Source organism: Oenanthe melanoleuca, chromosome 1 (assembly GCF_029582105.1).
Source record: "Oenanthe melanoleuca isolate GR-GAL-2019-014 chromosome 1, OMel1.0, whole genome shotgun sequence".
Taxonomy (NCBI): Eukaryota; Metazoa; Chordata; class Aves; order Passeriformes; family Muscicapidae; genus Oenanthe; species Oenanthe melanoleuca.
The window spans coordinates 36,699,817-36,722,294 of NC_079333.1; the positions used below are offsets into that span (position 1 = coordinate 36,699,817).

At 38.0% G+C, this 22,478-nt stretch overlaps 1 protein-coding gene across 1 annotated transcript; it reads right to left on the bottom strand.

Annotated features, from left to right (window-relative positions):
• Positions 1–3,157: 3,157 nt before the first annotated feature.
• MRE11 (MRE11 homolog, double strand break repair nuclease) lies at positions 3,158–22,476 on the bottom strand. The gene is made up of 19 exons (XM_056492933.1): positions 22,256–22,476; positions 21,631–21,763; positions 19,589–19,749; positions 18,903–18,990; positions 17,914–18,055; positions 16,417–16,531; positions 15,259–15,444; positions 14,622–14,793; positions 13,827–13,907; positions 13,100–13,226; positions 11,249–11,349; positions 9,991–10,164; positions 8,793–8,855; positions 7,613–7,829; positions 6,635–6,718; positions 5,589–5,644; positions 5,068–5,135; positions 4,617–4,695; positions 3,158–3,518 (listed from the first exon to the last, which is right to left on the bottom strand). The coding sequence occupies exons 1-19, from the start codon at positions 22,273–22,275 to the stop codon at positions 3,474–3,476; spliced, it is 2,112 nt and encodes a 703-aa protein (XP_056348908.1). The 5' UTR covers positions 22,276–22,476; the 3' UTR covers positions 3,158–3,473.
• Positions 22,477–22,478: the final 2 nt, after the last annotated feature.

The following is a 22,478-nucleotide window of genomic DNA, read 5'->3' on the forward strand; positions in this document are numbered from 1 at the left end:
CGCTACTCTTGTCCTTCAGCCAGCTTTATATCCCCAGGCGAGCTCCGAGCCGGGATCTTCGGCAGTCATTGGGTTGCATGACATAATGTGTGCTCTGACGTGCCGCTTTTCCACACAGCTGCGCTCCCGGGCGCTACTCCGAGGTAAGTACATCTGTGGGAAAGGCAAAATCACTCTCTTCAGGTGGCAGAATCCGTTTTCTCTACCAGCAGCCCCGCTCAAGCAAATTCCGTGCTGTTCATACATCAGCAGCACAGCGTGTGTGCCAGCTCTGCTCTCTCCCAGGACAGGTCAAATCTGAGCTGTTTTACAGGTCTGGCGGCCAAGTTTCAGCCTATTTCTTAGCATAATGAATAGAATAGAATAGAATAGAATAGAATAGAATAGAATAGAATAGAATAGAATAGAATAGAATAGAATAGAATAGAATAGAATAGAATAGAATAGAATAGAATAGAATAGAATAGAATAGAATAGAATAGAATAGAATAGAATAGAATGTAACAGATGAACTGTAAATAACAAGCTGCCTTATTTTACTTACAGTATTTTCCCAAAGACCTTTTTTCTCTTAGAGAGACAAGCAATACTCAAGTTTTCCCTTAGCGAGTATTTTCCCTCAGCCAAAGGAATACAAGTCTGATGTGAAACTGCCTTCTAGGGTTTGTAGAAATAGAGGTAGTTACAAAGATGTGATTATACAGGACAGAGAAACTGTCCCAGTCCAGTGAGTCCAGTATCCAGAGCAAAAGGCTGGTCCCAAGCACTGATGAGATGGCAGCATGTGTGTTCCCTCTGCCTTGCCCACAAAACACAGCAGGAAACAGAAAATCAGGACCAGGAGACCAACACTTGTAAATCTTACACTGAAAAATGTGCCACTTCCCAGGTGTACATGTAGAGTGCTGCACCTCTGCTGAGGACAGATCTGCTTGGGAAGTGTTAAATAACCCCAGCTGGCTCTATATATAAAAGGCTTTATTTAACCATTAATTAAATGACCATTATATGGCCACTCACTGAGGAAAACTCTTCTAAAAGATGTTTTGTGACTGCTTCAGTGAACTGCTCAGGCTGCCTTCTCTTCACCACTCCCCAGGTGCTGGACACAATAGAACAAGCAGAATGGACAGCTCACAGTGCTACTCTGCACACTGCTGCAGGTCTTCCACAAAATTGTCCAATTTGAGCTCTTTAGGCAATTCACCTATCTCAGAGAAAGCTTTCCAGTGAACCTGCTGGAGCTGCTAATGTGGCAGTCACACCTGACCATTCAGAGAGAAGAAACATGTCTCACAAATGCTATCAGGAAACCAGTCTCAAATAAAGGCCCAAGAAAATAGTAGAAAGTAGGACAGAGCAGCACTCTTATAGGCTTGGGATAAGGACAGAGGGGTCAGTGGCATATGTTCCTCTGCTTGCTGATCTGCTCCAGCAGCTCCCAAGTCCCCCTCCTTTCCAGTGCTGCTGGCCAGTGCATAAGGGCATTCTGTCTTCTGCCATTCAAATATCAGCTCTTATTGTTTCACATTTATTAGACCCTGTTCTCCCGTACTATAATCTGTATTCCAGCAAAAATTACCATCTTTGTTAAATAGTGCTCCTTGATCTAATTCTTAATTTCTAGCAGGGTACCCTTGCAAATGTAGCTAGAGCTTGCCTTTGAAGACCAGGTGCATCCAGGAGAGCAGGGTATCTTCTCACCTCCTAAGCCAGGCTGCTGGTAGGATGGGAATCTCCTCCCCACTCAGCTCAAGCCCACCCTCCTCTGAGCTGAATTGTGTGTCTTACGATCCAGAGGAGGTGGTCCAACCAAACACTGGGCAGGCACACCCCAAATACCCACAAAGGAAAAGCCAGTGGAAGCTCTCGTGTCAGGTGTCTCCCATGTTGCTGGTGTCTTTCTCTGATTCACAACACCTTTCTGATTTAATTTGCATTTAAAGCATGCTCCAGTATGAGCTGTTTAAGCAGCTCATCTACGTTTGGTTATTACCAGAGAACAGGCTACAGCAGATTTGGCAGCTTGGTACCTGCTCCTGCCAACTTCACCCTTGTTCAACAATTCCCAGCACTCCAACAGTAAAACAAGCAGCTGAACAGGAATGTCAGGATTTAGCATGCTGAATGTGGTTTTTATAAAAGGTACCTGTGAAATGATGCAATTTCTAAAGTGAAAAATTATGTTTGAAATTAAACTGTATGGATGGACCATGAATTCAGGAAATAAAAAAAGTCATCAAAAATACTAAGAGTACTCTTAACAAATAGAGAAAGCAGGCCTGCTGGGAATAAAAGATTGTAACAAGAATATAAAAAAGTTAGCTACACATGCCAAAAAGTCTGGAAGCATTTAAAAACAGGAATAATGCCTTTTTTTTTTCTTCTTAAATCTGCAGCACAGTGTGTTTTTCTCCCTTCTCCTGGGAACAATCTTTCACTACCATGGTTTTAATGAATTTTTGAGCTTTGCTGAATTTTTGAGCATTTCTGAGGCAGGGGAATTGAAGTTACATGGGTGAGAAGCGATTTTTCAAAAATTATCTAGTGTGACCTCTGAGAAATCATGTTGATTTTCGGAGCATCCTACCCCCTCCTGTAACCAATCACACCAACGTTTAGGACAAGCTTTTCTTTGCAGTACAGCCTTTCTCCACATACCAGTTACACATTTTCCCCTGAAGTGAAGGCTGCTATGTTTATCTTCCATAGATAAAACACAAAGCCATTGTGAATTTGACAGCTGACTGAAAATAAAGTTGTGAAAAGGGAGAAAGAGCCTTCGATATGATTCCTATGATTCATTTGAACTCAGCTAAAATCTTTTCCTATGAGGTCTGTAACATCAAAATACAGAGTCCCCTTTTGTACTTCTTGAATTACAGAGCTGAATTCATTCCCACATACTATGATGTTTAGCAACAGTGCAATACTGGGTTTAAGTTCTCTTGGATACAGGAATACAGTTTTCAGTACTGAAGCTGTAAAATGTCTTAATGATTTCTTGACTTTGACTCTGAATTCAGAGTTTTCAACTATATTCACAGCAAATTGTAAGTAAATACAAGTTCCACTGTGCTGAGACTGTGTCCATATTCATACCTGCAGACTATTATACATTTATTTCTCTGCAAAATTCAAACCAAAGAGATGGGAGTTTTCTACAAAAGATACAACTGTCATTTTTATTATCATCCCAAAAAGAAAGCAGAGTTTCAGAGTTTTAGAAAGAACTTGCACTTTCAGGCAGTACTTCAGAATATTAGATCTAGCCTAGTGCATCTAGCAATGTAACAGACATTATACCAAATTTGGTGCCACTGAAAAAACCAACAAATCCAAACCAAACCATTTCACAGAAGTGAAAATGGAAGGCAAGTAATCATTTACAGAGAAATATCACAAAGTCTTGCAAACTGCTTTCCATTTTCTTCACAAACTTCCACAGTCTCTCTTGCATAGTCAGCCAGAAATCACTTAGTTCTTCTTGACGTTGCAGGGCTCATGAATGGATCATCCTGAAATTAGCAAAGAGATACACATTACTAAAACTAGCAGGCATTCCAAGTCATAAAAAAGCAAAGTCAGCTTTGGAATAAACTAGAAAGCCTGGCCATGTTTTCTGACAGACCTGTTTTTGTTGGTTTTGATATGAAAGAGGTAATTTTTTTACTTAAAAGTCCATGTGAGGAACGTGCAGAGAATAGAAGTTTTTGTCAAAATGACCAGAACAGATACTTTGAAATAAGGAACAATCTATATTTCACTTGTAAATGAGCAGCACATACCTCAGTAAAATTATGTCTATATACACACTGCACACCATAATTTACTGACATTTTTATGAATCAAAAATACTGTTTCTGTTTGCATATTCAAGCAAACATGTAGGTTTTTACTTCAAGTACAAGAAGAGATAGCACAGTGGGGAGAAGGACCAAGAACACAGCATTTTCTCTGAAGTGGCCATCATCTGACATTGTTAAGGAATGGATTCTAACCATGCATGACACACTGAAAACACTGCACAGTGCTTGACAGAACAGAGTGTCTTCTATTCAGTGCAAAACTGTGTAAAAAGTTCTACTTGTTTAATTGTGGAAGAAACCATTTCCTAGCAGTTCAAAGATATATTGCAAGAACAGACATATTAGACTTGAAGAGTGTTTTAAATTTCTTAAGAAGTGAACTTAGATAATTTGCAACAAAAAAATGCCCTGGAAAAGAGCTGTTTCTAAATGGAAAAAAAAAAAAAATCTTCCTTTTTACAAGAATAAAATATATTACTAAATGAAAGGATATAGATAAGTACTAGAAGAGATTATAATTGCTTTCTCTCCCAGGCAATTCCAGGTCCACATTTCAGAAATGAAAATTCACTGATTAAAAACTGAGGGGAAAAAGGACTGGATATTTTTCTGAGGTAGCTTCTAGCCTTGTTTTTAATAATTATGCAGGTAGTCTAATGGAAATTGGTTGCAATAATCTAGTCCTGTTAGTGAAAAAAAAGAATAAATTCAATTTCACTCTGAAATGCTTTACTCAAACAGCTGTAAAACAGTGAGCTACAGAAACTTACATAAAATAAAACTAAAAAATAGTCCTATATACCATACCTCATCTGACTCAAAATCAACTCCTTTAGATGTTTGGCTTTGTGAACCTCTTTTACTAAATGAAGATAGAGTTGGAAACCTTGAAACATACAAAGAGAAAAAAAATGGCATCAGCATGCTCTCAGTCACCAGATATTCCAATAACTTTGCCTTTAACTTAGAGCTGGACCACCAATACACAAAGTAAAAATAAATGGACATAAAAGTAAACAAAACAATACAAATTCTTAAAATAACATATTAATACTAAAACTCTGACCAAGTTTACCTCAATCAGTAATTTTTTCTGTTACAGAAAGATAACTCATATTAACAAGCAAAAATTTATATAAATTCTCTAAGCAGTGTTATGACTTTCCTAAAAATCTGGTAGTCAGTCAGACCCTTGGACTCTGCTGATTGCCAGTCAGAAATAAGGAACATATTGCATTTACAAAACAAACATACTGACCTTTGATTTACTTTGGAAGAAGGAACAAAAGAAGTATCTTCTGGATCAGAATCAACATCTATAATGTCCTGAAAAAAAATGTATAAAGATTTTCCACAGAACTTACTCTTAAAGAGAGAGTGCATAATGTGTCAGTACTACAGCACAGAACCTCTATTTTTTTTCCAACTATACACCTATTTAGTTAGAATAATATACATTTGAGAGGGCTCCTGCACAAATTTGCAAATACAACACAAGTTTATTCTTCACATCTTTGACCTTGCAGAACCCAGCAAAACACTCATGTATACACACCTAGTATCTTAGATTATGGTCACAAATAAAACATGGCTTTTCTCAGACAAAAACCATAACAAAAAAGGATACAAAAGGTCTGCAGATTAACATGTAGAAACTTAATGCTGAAACTGATAGCTTGCAAAAAATCTGCTGATTTAGGCTAATGTTTTGACTGTGTATTTATTTTTCAAATCAACAGTAAAAAACACCACAGCTTCATTCATAAACAAGGTGCTTACCTCAGAGTAAGACTGCAATGAATTTGAAGAGTGGTTTGTTTTTGAAGACCTAAAGGCTGGAATAAAACATATTAAATACTTTTAAAATGCTCACACAATTAAATGCAAAGAACATTAAGCATTTCTTTTTTTTTAAGATCTACCTAGCATGCATTTCCATTGCAAAACATCCTGTAAAACAAACAAACCAACCCAAAGCATAAATTAAGTCTATCAACCCAGGGATATAACCCTCTGTGCAGCTGCAGGTGCTTCCCAGTCTGGCTGAAAAACCATCAGTAATGTTGGTTAAGAGGACACGAAAAATACTACTGTAAATGAAATTCCTGTATATCTAGCAGGTTAAATATGAACACAGCTGCTAAAATTAATTTCTCTGCAATATTTCAGGTCATTGCTGACCAATTTTAAATTAAGTTAATTTGCTGATTAATTTCAGTCTATCTTGGAGTATTTTGTGGGGGGTTTATGTATAGATTAGTGAACAGTAATTTTTTCTATAATTCTTAGATTCTCTATGCTGTTTCCTCAGCACCTTCCCTCTACAGCAAGGAACAGCTACTCTCATACATAGGCAGCTTAAAGATAAGGTTTTCTTCCCTAGTAAAAACTGGCATTTCCAAAATTTACTACAATGTAAGGCTAAACAGATTTGCATTAAAGCTTACTAACTTGCAAACATCAGCCAAATTTCACTTTTTATCCCCTGAGGAATATCCTGCCTAAAATGTTAAGTTACATTCTTTCTATGCTTATTTCTTAAGAATATGAATTATGTAATATGTTTCCTATGTGCAGCTCTAGCCAGAGGTTCCTAATAGATTACATTTTATCCCATGACAGAAGAATATCACTAATTTTTTCCCTTTTCTTTTTTCTTTCTCTCATCATTGTTAGTTATTCTATTTCATTAGTGCTGAAAGAATATCTCACAGTTGAAATGGATTAATAGAATAAATGGCAATTAAAGCACTTCATCATTAAACAAACACCTTCACTATAATTTGAGAGAGCAGATTAGAACAACAGATAGATCACAGACCTACCATCCATGATAGATGGTGTCTTGCTAGGCACAGATACAGATTTGTAGGACCTGCTGCCAGAAGCTGACTCTTGGCTAGTGGTTCCTGTAGAGATAACAAACAAAATGCAAATCTGTTCAGCCGTTACTTTTTTTCCTCTTCAGTCTATCATTACTGAGTGGGAAGTCACCTCAAAAAATCTACAATCCTCTTTATTCCTCATTTTCTTCTTGAGTTAAAGCCCTCCTTACAAGCAGAAGAGCTGCCCTGGGTCATGTATTCAAAGGTCCACAGACACAACCTCTTAACACAGAGGGCTCTACTCTGATGGGAGCACAGGAGTGTTGGAGCACTCAGGCTCACAGAACTAGTTTAAAAGCATTAACCAAATCAGACCCAAGGTAACAGCCTTTGTTTCAACTCAACCTGTTCTCATTTGGGCATATTACTAAGACAATTAAAGGGATATATATATGTATATATACAGTGAAAGTACATCTATAATGGAAGTACCACTACCACTGCAAAGTGTACAACCACACTCAGTCCAGAAGCTATTTAACTCTTGCTTAAGAAACACTCCCCATTTTTTCAGTCACTAAAAACATTAACGTTTCTTGTAAATTACATTAGGATAGAGACAATCTGTACCTCTTCTTTATACTCATCAAATGCTTCACCTTTAGTAATGACAAAGGTCTATCAATGCACCTCATAGTACAGACCTTCCCAATAATGCATCTTTTAGAAGTATACTGTGTTTCCACAGCTGGGAAGCATGATATTTTTCTTTTAATCACAGTGAAAAAGGTGAAAAACTTAAGCCTTGTAAGGCAGTCAATTGTAAGCAACAGGATACCACAAGCAGTTGAGAAGAGCTTTTTTCCCAGTAGTTCTTAAGCAGCAAATTTCCACTTGATGGAAGCATCGGAAGAGAGTCACCTTTTAAAGAAAAAAAAGTCAGGAACTGCAGTACAAAGACTGCAAAGTTTTTCTTACCTCTACCTCTTCGAGATGAACCTCTTGCTGTTGAATTTTGTCCTCTTGCACCTCTTGCCCTACCTCTTGCCCGACCCCTTCCTCGGCTCAGTGTTGAAGAAAGGCCATCACTTGGATTACTAGTGCCTGCCATCTCTATATCCATGGAATCTTCATCACTGGAGGCTTCAACCAGAACTTCACCTGCAGATCGGTGGGCTCTGGCTCTCATCATTGCCTGAAATGGAACAATAATTACAGGAAAAAGAATCTTGAATCATGAAACACACCACTGTTAAACCCTAGTTATGTACAATAAATATGTAATATAACTATAAATAAAAATGTGTAATTCTAAACCAGGGAGGCTTACAATGGAAGGTGAGGACATCTGTGAAAATACTTATTTTATTTAATTAGATGTGTACATATAAGATCTGAGAACAGAATTGAGCTCGTTGATGTGACACACTGTTGGTGAAGTATGGTGAACATCTCAGGTCACCCTCTGTCAGCTACATGTGTCTGCTCAGAGGAAGCACCCTATGGGCTGCCCTGACTTGAACTTCATTGATGACAGTGGGTGCTTAAGACAACCAGCTCAGGTGATGATATCCCAGATTAGGAGAAAACCGAATCTCAGCCCAGGTGTCCTTTATCTCAAAATTTCATTCCAGTCCCACATAACTTGCAAAGACAAAGGAGCACCCCTGCTATTAGTAGTTGGCAATTTTCTTTAGAAATGCAATGCAATTGAAGTACTAGAATGTGGGAGATCTAAGATTGCTGATAAAGACACAATACCTAAAGGTTTGCCAATATATCCCATTTGTTCCAGTAATACCATCCAATATAGTCCATCCACATCTCCACTGGTGAGGAGATCCCAAAGAGCTTAAGCTGAAAGATCTTTGAAAGTCACCTGCCTAGTCTAACCTCAGTTAAAAGCAAGAAATAATGAACACTCTGGTTTAGAAATTTGTACATGAAAAGAGACCTCAAAAGCCCATTTGAGCAGTAGCTTAGGTATATATTATCCTAACAAAGATTTAAAACAGACTTACTAAGCTTTAAAGCCAGACAGGCACTTTTTGGCAAGTACAATGCTGAAATATTGCTGAAGCATTGCTAAATAGACACATTTATATGCAGAGGTCAACACTACATTTTTCAGCCTATGCTCAAAATTCAGAGTAATTACCTCATGGACTTCCTTATCCTCTTCTTCAGTATTCTTTTTTCTACTCTCCCTGAATTTTCGCACCTGAATAAAAATAAAAAAGCACTTCCTGTCAAAATAACAGTTCATGTCATACAATAATGAAAATACAGTAAGAGCAAAGCTGTGAGAAGTGAAGAGTCCAAGAATAACTGAACAGTTTGTTTAGGGCCCTTTCACACTGTCCTATGGTTTAAGAATCTCACATTCTGTTAATAACTGGAGCTACATCACTGGGGAGGAAGAAAGCTTGGGACATGATGAAGGAGATACTGTGTTTAAGAGGAGAATATAGTAATTTTGACAACAGGGGACACTGAAATATGAATAACTGGAAAAAGAGGTAAAGACGAAGAAGCAAGACAAAAAATAACTTTAAGACAAGAGACAATGTTGCAATACATGCACAAATAAGGAAGCTCAACTTGACAAATATGGAAAAAGATATGGGGCATGACTGAAAGAAGATATTAGTTCTAAAGAGAAACAACAACAACAACAGAAAACACCCTAAAGTGTTACAGAAAGCCTGCAGGCACTGCTTGTTTATAGTCTCTTTCAACCCCTCATGAATTAAAGCAATCAGTTAGAAAATAGGTAGATGCAGCCTTCCTTCCTCACCAAATCATTCCTTAAACAGTGCACAGAAAAGCTGCTGAACAACTTCTTCTACACTTTTGAATATTACAGCTGAATACATGGGCTCATGTGGAAGCTCAACAAGTTGACAAAAATGTCTTTCAAGGTTGCTCAATACACATAAACCAGGCCTGTCTCTGAGATACCATGAGCTGCAAGCAGTTAGAAGCAAGTAGAGCAACTGAAGGATAAATTTCCTTTATGCTTGTCCTGTTCTTGTACTCTTCCCTAAGCCAATACAAAAAGCTACAAAGAGATTATACCTACCATCTTTCTCACAATAGTGGTAAATACGTAGTTCTACATGTATTAGACAGATTTTTTTCTATGAACATGTGTGCAACCTAAATCCCATTTTCAGTACAAGTTTTTAAATCATGTATTTTAAACTTCATCGTAAATCAATTATTTATTTATTAATTGCATAAAATTACTAGAGGCAATTGTTGCAGATGCTCCACACACCGGCAAATCTACTCAGCCATGTTTGAGCACTGATTTTTCTACTGTCTTGATCTCTCTTGGGGAATCAGAACATTACCTCCTCATCTATTTTTTCTTCCACTGCATCAGTGCGACGCTCCTTAAGAAACCTCTGCGTTTTTTCTAGCTGAAATTTCACCAGCTCTTCTATGGCATCTTTTTCCTCTTTGTCCACAAACTCTTGCACTGCTTCTCCCATTCCTCTTTCAGTTAGAAGTGAAAGCTGTACTTTCTTTAGAATTGGAGAAAATAATTTGTTAAGAAGCATCTGCCATTAGAGAAAGCAAGCAATATTCCAGCTGTTTCAGATAAATATTACATTAAGTTGGTTGCAAAAACAGTAATGTGCATTGAATATTTGAATCAGAGAAAACCACAGCAATAAGCAAATGTTACTTATCATAAACCAGTTACAACTCTCTTGCTACTAGCATGTCACACCAACTTTACAGAGGATTTCTCAAACTAGTCAAAGCAAAAAGCTTTATGAACAGTAAAGAAACTGCAATGCTAGTAATATCTAAAATAAAAACTTCCAGGAAATAATGCTGCCAGTGGAATAAACTTTCTAGCTCTTATAAAATAAAATATTTAAATAAAATAAGTAGAACAAAGGAACATGATTTATGCTGTCCTAATACTGACACCTAGCATGTGTCTAAGGTTAGGCAAGATGATGTAATTTGAAGGATCTTAACCTCAAGAGTTCTTTCTCTAAGGACTTTTTACAACTGGAACAGCTTCCGCACATGTGCACATGGCTCATTGATTATTTTTTTATCTCTTAGATGTTACTGCACTGTTGTTGGGAAAGGGAAATATAGTAGATTTAACAACAGGGTGGGAAGAAAGCAAATTATCAAGGTTCTCTCTTCCTTCTCCCTGCTCTGCTTTAAATAAAATGTGGAAATGCACTACAGCTGAGGACATAAATATACTGCAAAGTAACAAGTGACTCTAAGTCAGTGATAGTAAATGCTACAGTCTCACACAGGCCCTAGACTAATTTAAGGTAGCTCTTCCTTCACATGCTGCCTCACATTTTCCTCCTGTACTTGAGTACATGACACATCACTTAGTGCAGGGCACACATTGCAAGTTCACACGAAGGGCTATCATGCTCTCAAACCAGTGTATGCTCACATACCTACACAACGTATACACAACAGTTACACATACTTCATGAGGTAATTCTCAGACAGTTTTACGGGAAATAAATTCACTTGTTGAATGTCAGAGTCTTTTCAGGGAATGCTAGTTCCATTAAGAAAGAATCAAGACATTGAAAAGGGAAATTATAAAAGTTAGAAAAATACCTTCTCTGCTGTCTGGAAATACTGCTTTACAAGGTCTTCCACCCTGAGTGTTGTTCCCTCAGCAGGTCTGCTAACCAATTTTCCAAAATTAAGATCAATGTCTAGAATTGAAAAACACAGCGGCATCATAAACATTTACAGCTTTTAATTGTTACCATCCCACTGACAGTAGCAGGAATAAAAGGTTAATTCAGGCCTCCTAAGATTTGTAAAGCTTTTTGCTCTTTTTAGAGTCTATTCATTGGAAACATGGAGAAACATCGTAATTGTGCAGACAACTCCACCTCTAGCAGACATAAAGAGTTCTAACTAGCCTATGTCTGGAATTATATATTGAACACTGTGTTCTGAAGGTTATAATTGAACTCTAGAAGATCACAAATGGAAGAAAATCATGGGAGCTGTCAAAGTACAGAAGTTTTTTATAAGTAATCCATTTACTACAAGAGAGATTTTCCTCCACACCACACTGACTGATTTTTAGTAGAAAATGCTCATAGTTCATCCCCCTTTCTCAAGCAGCAAGGTAGAAATGAAAAGGCAGAAGGATGAGAGGGATAATCATCTTAGGTTAGCACATACCACACAAATAACATAAAGTGACTACAGACTGCTTTAGACTATAGACTGAATTCCTGAAGTCTTAACATCATCTGTACTGAACCACAATGTGCACAGGAATGAAAACATTGAGTGCTTCATTAGCCACTTCCCTTGTATTAGAGGCTGTCTAATAAAAGAATGCAAAAGCCATGGTAGTACTTTTATACTCCCTTCCTGAAGCTGACATGCCCATTAAGCAGGAAAAGTAAATTAGTGAAACATGGTGGTAGATGTGGTAGCTACAGTGTATTCTGAAAATTTTAATGAGATTACACAACTATAAAAAACGAAATCAAAGCAAAATAAACTAAGGTCAATAGAGTATAATTTTTAAAATGCCTCACTAAAAGCAGTTTTTATTAGTTTTTATTAATGAAATTATGTTTTGAACTTTATAAAATTGACAGTATTCATAAAAACCATCACTGGAACTGGACAATGCACTTACAATGCATTAAGGCAAACTAGTAAGAGTTTTTAAGCACATTATGTTCCTGAACAAGCTGAATCTTCATTAGCAATTATTACAAATCCAGCATTTGGACAACATCTGTGAACCATTTATTTAAAATTCTAGGCAACAGTGAGAAATGCTGCAATAGGAACAGCTATTATTGGTTTGGCACAAATATTTGAATAGAAACATACCTGGAGGAGACAAGCCAATAGCACCTCAGACAAACCACTAATTAGGGCAAACAAAACACTATCCTACATTTGGACCTTTTTAAAAAAAAAAAAAATAACATCTCTTAAGCCCACACCCTTTATTACTATTTTAGGGATGAACAAATGAACTACTACAAAATAAAATTAAAACATAAAGGAAAAAGCACTATACCCATCTCTTTCCTTCACAGTGTTCAAACCCAATTATCTTATTCTATGAAGTCTCTGGAGTGAGCCACTTCATGACTTTCATGGTAATTAAACCACAGAGTAACTCAGCCTGGCATGGGGCTATATGCATTGCTATAAGCAACCCAATAAGGTCTGAGGCCAAAGGAAAATGAAACTGTTTATGAGTAACTGTCAGAAGATCCTGTGCTGAATATCAGAATTTTGGACAATCCAGAATTAGAAAATAAATAATTGTGCAATATATACACTTAATTAAGACAATGCATCTTTACCCTTCCTATAACCCATTAGATGGTAGGCACTAAGCCTTTGCAAGTGCTGGGCAACAAAATACAGACAGATGAATGAAAACAAAGGAAAGCCAAAGATTCTTTCTTTCACAATCACCTTTTTTCTCTTTTTGTTCACGACGCCTGAAAAAGTGTATGATGTCTTTTGGGTTAGCCACCCTATGCATGTACTTCTGGCTGAAACGATGGACACTGAATGGTTCAAAGCCACCTGCATAATCAACCTAAGTGAGGAAAGGACAAATTTAAGTATGAAACAAACAGAAACAGAGAAGCCACACAATTCAAAACAAATTTGTTATGCTTCAAAGGAAAAAATTAATAGTAAGAAATAAGTCAACCTAAAATGAATGCCTTACTATACAGAAGAGTTAATGGCTAATTACAGCTAATAATAACATCAACAGAATAGCTAATAACTCATACATAAATAAAATATTTATATATATATATATATAATAGCTCATATTTAAAACTTGTTCCTAATTTGTTTCATTTGCTGGCCTTCACAACAGTTTCCAATTGGGCTATGAACACACACAGGATAGTGTGTGATAGATAGACTTAAAAGAACTTCACAGTAAATAGCCACTTTTGATGCCCTTACTCAGAACACCAGTGAAGTACATTTATGACCAATCTCATCCTTTATCTTAGAGTACTGGTTACACAGGTAAACAAAAGTATGGTAGGTAATTTATATTTGCCTGTACATAGGAAAAAAATGTATATATTATGTGTTTACACAAAAACCATGACTTAGCTCTGAAACTTTTCACAGTGACCTTTAAAAAAAAAGCAATCCAAGCTGAACAATTTCTTACTCTTAATCTTATGATAGGCTTCTCTGGCTGGCGGGGATTTCCCAAGCGCTCTCTTTCTGCAGTGTCCAGCATCAATTCCACCTGTGAAGGAGACTTATAAATTCAGTTCCACTTTGTTCTCTTACAGATGCCTGAATGTTTCAAGTATAACTTAAAATACATCCAGTTGCAAGGGGAGATATCAACATAAATCAAATGTGCTCTCATTCCTGAACACATATGTACCAGTATGCAGCCAAAAGCCATTAAAAATGACTGAGAGAAACACGACAATGAAAGGCTTATCCTTCAGACACAGTGTAGTCCAGCAGCATCTACACCACTGATCTCTCATATTTTATAGCCACTATGCTTTGCTAAATTTCTAGTTCCAGAGAAAAGCAAAACGAGCCATATAAACGTAAGAATTAAGCAATTAATAAACGTGCTTAGTTCCTTCTGCCACTTCTGACTGCATGGCTGAGCTCTCAGGGTTTAGGCCACTGCATTTATGCTGGTTCCAAAGTGCACATCCAACACTGCCCCAATCTTACATGCAAGCTTTTGTACAAAGATGATAAGGACATCCAAAAAGCAGTTCCAACCTACTTTAATAGGTCATCCCAATCAAGGAATCTGGAAGCCATGGCTGCAGAGTGAATGTCATGGTATAAGCTTCCTATGGAAACATTGCCTAAGCTTGTTTTAATATAGAGCAAGACACAAGATTTCTCATCTTCCAGTCTCAAAAACCGTCACAGATCCCATCCCCTGTCCATACACTGTTATCCATAAACGGTTAGCACCACAAGTTACCTTTTCCATGCAGAATGCCTGTATTGCCTGAGTAACATTAGGATTGTCAGGATTAAAAAGATCTGGATGATCAGCTAGAACAATATCCTCTATATGGAAAGTTCGCACTGTCTCTAGAGCAATCTTCTCCATTTTCATTTTTTTCCCTTTAACATGCAGCAAACCAATGTGTCTAGAAGGAGAAAGGTAACTTACTAGAAGATAAACTTAAGAGAAGTATGGTATAAAGATTTGTTTTCAAATTCTTATTTACTTTCCAGGGACAAAATTTCAAAAGCTATAGGAAGATCTGTACTTCAGGGTTGGCCCTCTAAAACTTCCATTTTCTCATATTTAGATTATGCTTGTTCCATATACAAGCACCTGCACTCAGTTCCTTGTATTCCAATTTATCAGTATATAACTCCTCTTAGCTAAGTTCCTTTTGCTTCAAATCTTACATTAAATTGTAAGCAAAGCAAAAGTTATACCAGGTACTCATTCCATCTACTTGGCTTATCATGTCACACTCTAAAGCTAATCCACACAATCATACAAGTACTTTCATACTGTATACAAGTATTTTTCTGTTCTCAAGAGAACACCTGAGTCATGTAAGACAAGGGATAAACAAGAACAAAAATGAAAGCTCACATACTTCTTCACAGCTTCTCCAGGGGACAGAGATGTCACCACTGAACTTCCAGGCTGAGAAATGTAGAAACGTTGCTGTTCATTTTTGAATGGAGCTATTTTGCACTCATGTTCATGACCCCACACAACAAGATTAATAAAGTCATCTAAAAACTGCTCTGGAATGTAATTGGTAGCTCCATGTTTGCTCCTGTTTAAGAGAAAAATAATGTATGGGCAAGGGGAGAGTGAAGGAGGAGAAAAACGTCTGTGATTTAAAATGATACAGGAGCTCCAGCAATGATATCAGACATACACATCAGGTCTTCTTCACATTTATTCCTTACACAGCTGTTTATAGTGTGTTTGGTTAAACAAAAGGGCAACTTACACAGCTCACTTTTTTACACAGATCACTGTTTTCTGCTCCCCTCCTTTTATTTGGATCTCTCTTTTCTTCTTATTTGGCTTGTAAGACTTTTGTGTGTTTTTTTATATGAATGCTTTTATAGCATTTAATGGCCATCAGATTTGGTTGTTTTTTATTCTTAAATTGTGGAGTAAAACCCACTGAATTAGACATGGGACATGCCATCCCCAATCCCTTTCTGTAAGACAAGGGAGATGGGGGAGTGAGTTCCTTCAGACTACAGGACAGAAATTACACAGGGTAATATGAGCTATATTTGTTTACATCTGCCTCGCCATTATTTGAGCATGAGGAATGTCCTCTTCTTCAGGAAAAATCAGAAGAAAGTAGGCAGACAGAGCATGTTACCTATCTGTAAAGCACAGCAGTGCAAGGGAACATAGGGTACTTGTTGAACTATAGTTCAAACAAGAATAGAAAATACAATATGAAGTTTGGTGTTCTCCCAGCTCTAACAAGCAGAAAGGACTTAATTATATGCATATTACACTACAAACCGTCCACTGCCTGTGGCTATAAAAGTTTGGTACAAAAGATCTCCCAGCTCCCCTAACTCATTTATTTCAAACATTTTCCTTTACAATTCTTCTCTGGAAGAGCTGGAAAACAATGTTTTCACTCATAAAAATCTTAAGAAACCAGCTACTCACAAGAAGCATGAACTAACACAGCTGGCTTGCTCACCTATCATTTTCCTATGGCAGTTTAACAAAGTAACATAGTAAATTACAGTAATTCATTCAGTACTGTTACCTATTTTGATGAATCACGAACAAGTTAAACCAACTATCTTCATCTTCCTTTGGTCTCAGCATAGTTACTTGCTTATTGACAAACATACGATACAACCTCTCATCTGGAATAGCTCCTGAAGTGGACAAACAAACAAACAAAAAAATCCGTGTGGTAAACAAGTCTGTATTTCACAGCATTTTTACTAGCAACTCCATTAAAAAAAAGCATAAGGAACAAAAATATAGCTGCCTTCCAGTACCCAAAGTGGGCTTACAAGAAAGCTGGAGAGGGACTTTTCAGAAGGGAAAGCAGTGGTAGGACAGGGGAATGGCTTTAAACTGAAAGAAGACAAATTTAGGTTGGATATTATGACGAAGTTCTTCACTGTAAAGGTAGTGAGGCACTGGAAAAGCTTGCCCAAGAAAGTTGTGCATGTCCCATCCCTGGATGTCAGTGATTATTTCCTTGATGTTTTTAACTGGGAAAAAAAAACCTCCAAACTATCCTTAGCTGGGGTCATAATAGATATCAATAAATCCCATATGCAGTGTTCACAAATGCTCTCTGAATCAGAGAAAGTCAAAAAGGTATACATAATTTTGGCACAAAGAACATCCTCATGCAGCAACACTGGTACTTTAGAAAGTTGCTGCATTTCCCAGCAACAACTTCGGTATTGAAAACTTTTGTATTTTGATTTTAGAGCATTTCACTAATTACTAATCTTTCAAGCATCTAGCAAACTTTCAAAGTATCTCATTAAACATGCAAAGACATGGCCAATAAGAACTTAATTTAGAGCCATAAAAGTTGTTTGGAATTAAGTGTTTAAGCACTCATGACTGGACAAAAAATAAGGGTGAAAAAATAAGATCTTAATAGCTAACTTCTCTGTACAGAAAGCAGTCAAAAATACCCATTCTGTGTAAGAAGTGAGGGTAGAGGGGAATTCAGTGGAGAAAATACAAAGGAACAAACCTATCACAGAGCCACTTTAAAGTATGAAACTCTTAAGTTTCTTTAAAGAAACTGAGATTTCCCATGGTCACTGTTACTTATGAAGCACTTCAGACAGACATTTAAGACATTAGATTTCTGCTCAGGCAGTTTATATTTTTAAATATAACCAAAATGGCACATGAACATAGGGTGTTTAAGTTTTGCCTAAGTAGGATGAAATAAGTTTAATACACAACAGAGACAATTTAAGATTAAATGCTCTACCTTGATACACCAGCACCATGGTTAACTTAAGCAGGGTTCATTTAACACCAACAAAAGTACAAAAATCAAATTTAGGAAGATGTATCTAAATGAGCAAAAAACCCCTGTCAGCCAGTGACACAAAGCAGGGGGAAAAACCTGACAGTCACAGAATTGATCCAGTTTAATTTAGAATCACGTAGACCTTCATGTTTGTTGCAGCCTTATATATTTGTTCCAACTTTATTTAGACCTATTAAATTTCAGTAATACATGAACAGTCTAGTCACAGTCTGGCAGACAAACACTTACCCAAGCCATACAGAGCAATTTTTGTTCTACCTTTACGCAATAAAATGGGACTAATATCTATTTTCTCCACGGAAGTTGAACGTCCAAAGTGGTTCAGCAGTCCTGCACAGCTTAAAATATCCAATGCACACAGTGCATCTGCCTACAACAAACAATAAGAAACAATACAAAACTTTGAATAGAATGTTAAGTCTTTCATGTCTAAATGAAAGTCTCAAAAGTAAGAGAGAATATCTTTCCTTAAGTAACTCCTGCAGTTAAAAAGCCCCATAACATATATTAGGGGTTTTGCTAGTATTCTAGAGTACAGAAGAAAATCCCTTTTCCTTACAAGTCATACTTCATCTGAAGAATATGAAATTAAACAGTAAATCATTCAGAAAAACAAGATCACACTCAAACCAGCCAGTCTCTAAACTACTACAAAAATTATCTGGCTAAGGTAACTACCTTATAATAAATTCAAAGTTAAACTGCTGGTAAAATACTCATTTCCGTGATACACTGCTATTTGATATAAAATGCAAAATTATTAATTCAACACATGCATTTTAATGCTTTCTAAACATCCTTTTCCTGCTTACTTCTCATTGCTTGTTTTTAAGCTACCATTTCACTGTTATTAGATTATCTTCCTTGCAAATGCATGATGCATATCAATTACGTATTCACAAATCAAAGTATCAAAATTCTCTTCTGTAAGAAAAAAGCTTTCAGTCTCTACAGATAGAATATTTTAGAGATGTTCTGAAAGACTGCCACTTCTTAGCATGAAAAGTGATTCTATTCTCAATGACAGAGACCAACGTAAATTAGGAAATTAAACACAGTTCATTTGATCTCAACTTATTTCATTTTTCCTAAAGATACACAAAATATTTCTACAAAGAGTGGAGCAGCTGACTAAAACTAGAGTGGTGTCCCAGAACTGCATTTCTATACAAGTTTCTATTTCTCTACCTTTGTCATGCAATTATGATAATAATTACCCCTGTGGGATCATCATGATTGCCATGAATACTAAAAACTGGAATAGAAATGTTGAGATTTTCATCCTGATAATTCACCCAAGGAAACCTGAACAAAAAGAGGAAAAGAAGTTAAACTACATCTGCAAATTTGTGTGTGATTCTCAATATTGTTTTCAAATTCATCACAAATAGATGTGGTACAAATCAGAATGAAGTGATTATGAATAAGCCTAAGGTTAAGCTAAGTATAAGAAGATTCTTACTTATGGTCTGGAATGGCACTTTCCATGGGGAATAGGGTAGCAAAAAAACCCCTATTTTTTTAGAAGAAGCCATGAAAAGAATTATAAAAATAATTGTGTAGTAGTAGTGAATTAGGCTGTCCAACCTTTGCTTACACACAAGGAACTCTGCTGATTTTACCCAAAAATACAATGTGAATTGGTTTACTTGTGCTTCCAAAATGGAAACTATACATTATGTAAATATATCAAGAGTCACAGCACATTCAGAAATTTCTTAAAATATTGTACACATTACTTTACAGACTTAGATGACAGGTGAAGTTATCCCATAAACTGTCCCACACAGAGAGGCCTAAAAATTCCAGGTTCCAGTCATGGAGGATATAAAATAAAAATCACAACACACTCACCTAATACACAAACCAAGCCTTACATGATAATTTATAGTAATGTACTTACTTGCTGTGATGAAAATTAACTGCCTGATCACTCAAAATTTCAAACTGAACAGGACGATCACCCATGCAGTATTTTCTTAGTGACTCCAAACAAGAGTGTACTGTTTTTCTGGAGGGTTTGTTGTCGTGAAAAAGGTCCCCACCTAATAAAATAAAGTCCACCTGTATGTAACAAAAAGCTTTATTATTTTAGTAGAATATTTTGTATTATCTTGAAAGATTTCTAAGCAAATTGTTTAAATTATTTTTTCTAGGGAGTTTCACAAACTTCCTCAAATATGAAGATGTAAAGGTAAAAGGAGTTAGTAGTAACAGAAAAAAATATTTAACTTCCTTATGAAAAAGAAAAGTAATTAAATTATTAATTAAAACAAAATCAAACCCAAAAAGACCCATTTATGAAGAGCCACATGAGAAAACATGATAGTGATAAAAAAATGATTAGTGTACTATTGTTATAAGGATCTCCAAATTGGCCCCTGAACATTTTTTGCTAGGCATGAAAAGCAGTAACATTATTTTCCCACTGCTTCACTACCTAGTGAGAAGAAACCAGCAGCTATCACCACATCATTTTGAGAAGGTACTAGATGCAGTTTCTGTATATATTGTGTATATTTAGCTGTCTTTCTTGCAGTGAGGGACCCAGAACTGAACATAGCACTCGAGGTGCAGCCTCATCAGTGCCCAGCACAAGGGGACAATCCCTGCCCTGCTCCTGCTGGCCACACTCTTGCTGATACAGGCCAGGATGCCATTGGCCTCCTTGGCCACCTGGGCACACCCTGGATCATGTTCAGCTGCTGCCAACCAACCAAGGCCCCAGGGATGCAACAGGCTTCCCTAAGAAGTGGAGCCAGTCTGCATATTGGGGCTTCTATACCCATCAGAAGGGGGTCTCCTATAACCACCCATCTTTTTTCTTCATGGAAGGATATTTTGACATTGGGCACAGGCAACAACCTCAGCAACACCTCTATGCTAGATGAACCACTATCCTTGCTCAGTTCAGAGCCATCTGTTATGTCAGGGCACATGGGGTAGTCACGGAGGAGATGCAGCTGCTGTGGAGGCAGGAACTTGTTGCCATTGCCTCCTGTCCCTTAATTCAGTGAGTTCATTCAGAGGAAGCGAGGAGAGGGAACCCCCTGGATCATATGTCCTGTTTGCCTGTTAGGCCTGCCCCAAGGAAAGTAGGGTGTGATTCCAGTAGTCTCTCTCTCACACACCCTCCCTGATACCCCTCAGCCAGAGCTGTGCCTGGACAGGGAGTTCTGTCTGGGCAGCTCTGTCAGCCGTGGTGGATGCAGAGACAGGCCATGGCTTTGTGCCAGATAGATACCATTGCTCCCTGCTGGAGCTGGCAGGGCTCAAGTGCTGTTCCTGCACAAAAAGCCACGCCACGGCAAGTCTGTTTGCCATGCTGGAGGTGCTCCTGCTTGCTGCCACCCCCCAGGAGCTTCTTTTACAGGCGTGGGAGACTTTTTGGCTGCCACTGCTCCTGACCCCAGCCAGGTCCCATCTGCTTCTGCAGGCTCCTGGTGGCTCCAGGCTCCCACTCTCGGCTCCCTCGATGCTGCCCCGGTTCTGAAAGCTCCTCTGTCCACCCCACTGCAGGATTCTGCTGCCCACTGTGCAGGCACCAGAACTGCTCACTTCAGCGACTCAGCACTGCACGACACTTCAAAAGCTCCAAACAAATCTCCACTGATTTGTTAGAAGACTGTATATCACTACTCTCGCTCTCCTCAATTATTTTTCCTCCCTGCAGTGACAAACCCTCCCTAGATACCACTGAAACTGGTGCAGGCAATCCAAAAACACTGCTAATGCAACCGAAGTCATGATTCAGCAAGAATGCTCTCACAAAGAAACAGGCACTCCTTTTACCAAATCAGAAACGAAACTGAATGTAACAAATAGTTCAGCCATTGGATTTGCTATTATTAGAGACTGTACCAGGACTAAGCTTCACAGCTTCTGGCAGATTGGACCATGTTTTCAACAGCCTCAGTCCTTCCCTCTCCAAAAAGCAGCACTTACTTCTTTTTTTCGAGCATGGTCCAGTATTTCATTAAAAGTTACAAATGTATCATTTCCGCGCACTGGATCCTTCTCCAAATAGCCAAGATGAACATCAGTAGCAACGAGTATTTTAAAGGTATCTTCATCATCCCTAAACAAGACAGGACAACTTGTGTCAGACAGCAATACATATACGGAATTTCTACACAGTCTTTAATAAGGTAAGCTTATCTGTCCAAAGTAATGAAACACGGAGATTTGCCATAAAACTCCACCAAATATCAGTCCTGTTAGAGTCTCAAAATACTTCACTACTTGTACTGCAAACAGCACATCGCCAAACCAGCCAGCAGGAAGATTTGTTTATGCCAGTCATTCTGCTCCAGTAAAGGGCTGCAAGCACCCCTCTGAAACATCTAATTATAAACTAAAGAACTTTGCGCGCTTTTTGTTTTTGTTGAACACTCTAATTCTCTCTTTGCACTGGTAACTTCCAGGTGCATGAAGGCAAACATGGTGATCATAAGGACCGGAGGGATAACACAACCCATGATCCCAGCTCTTCTTAACTCGTCCCGGACATACAAAACACTTGTGCCCGATGTGTCAGGACGGCAGGGAGCTGCAGACAGCGGGAGCTTACTGTGAGTTGACGGTGCTCATCCTGGAGCCGCGGTTCCTACGGGAAGGCTCTGACACAGCGCAGGGAGTCAGCCTGTGTCCTCACGGACGCGAAGCGCAAGAGACCAAACCAGGGCAGGGGCGCAGCGAGGCGCGGTCACTCGGGACGATCACTGAGGCCGCTCCATGTCCCGCTCCCGCGCTGCCCGGGCCGGCACCGCCCCCGGCCCGGCCCGGCCCGGCCC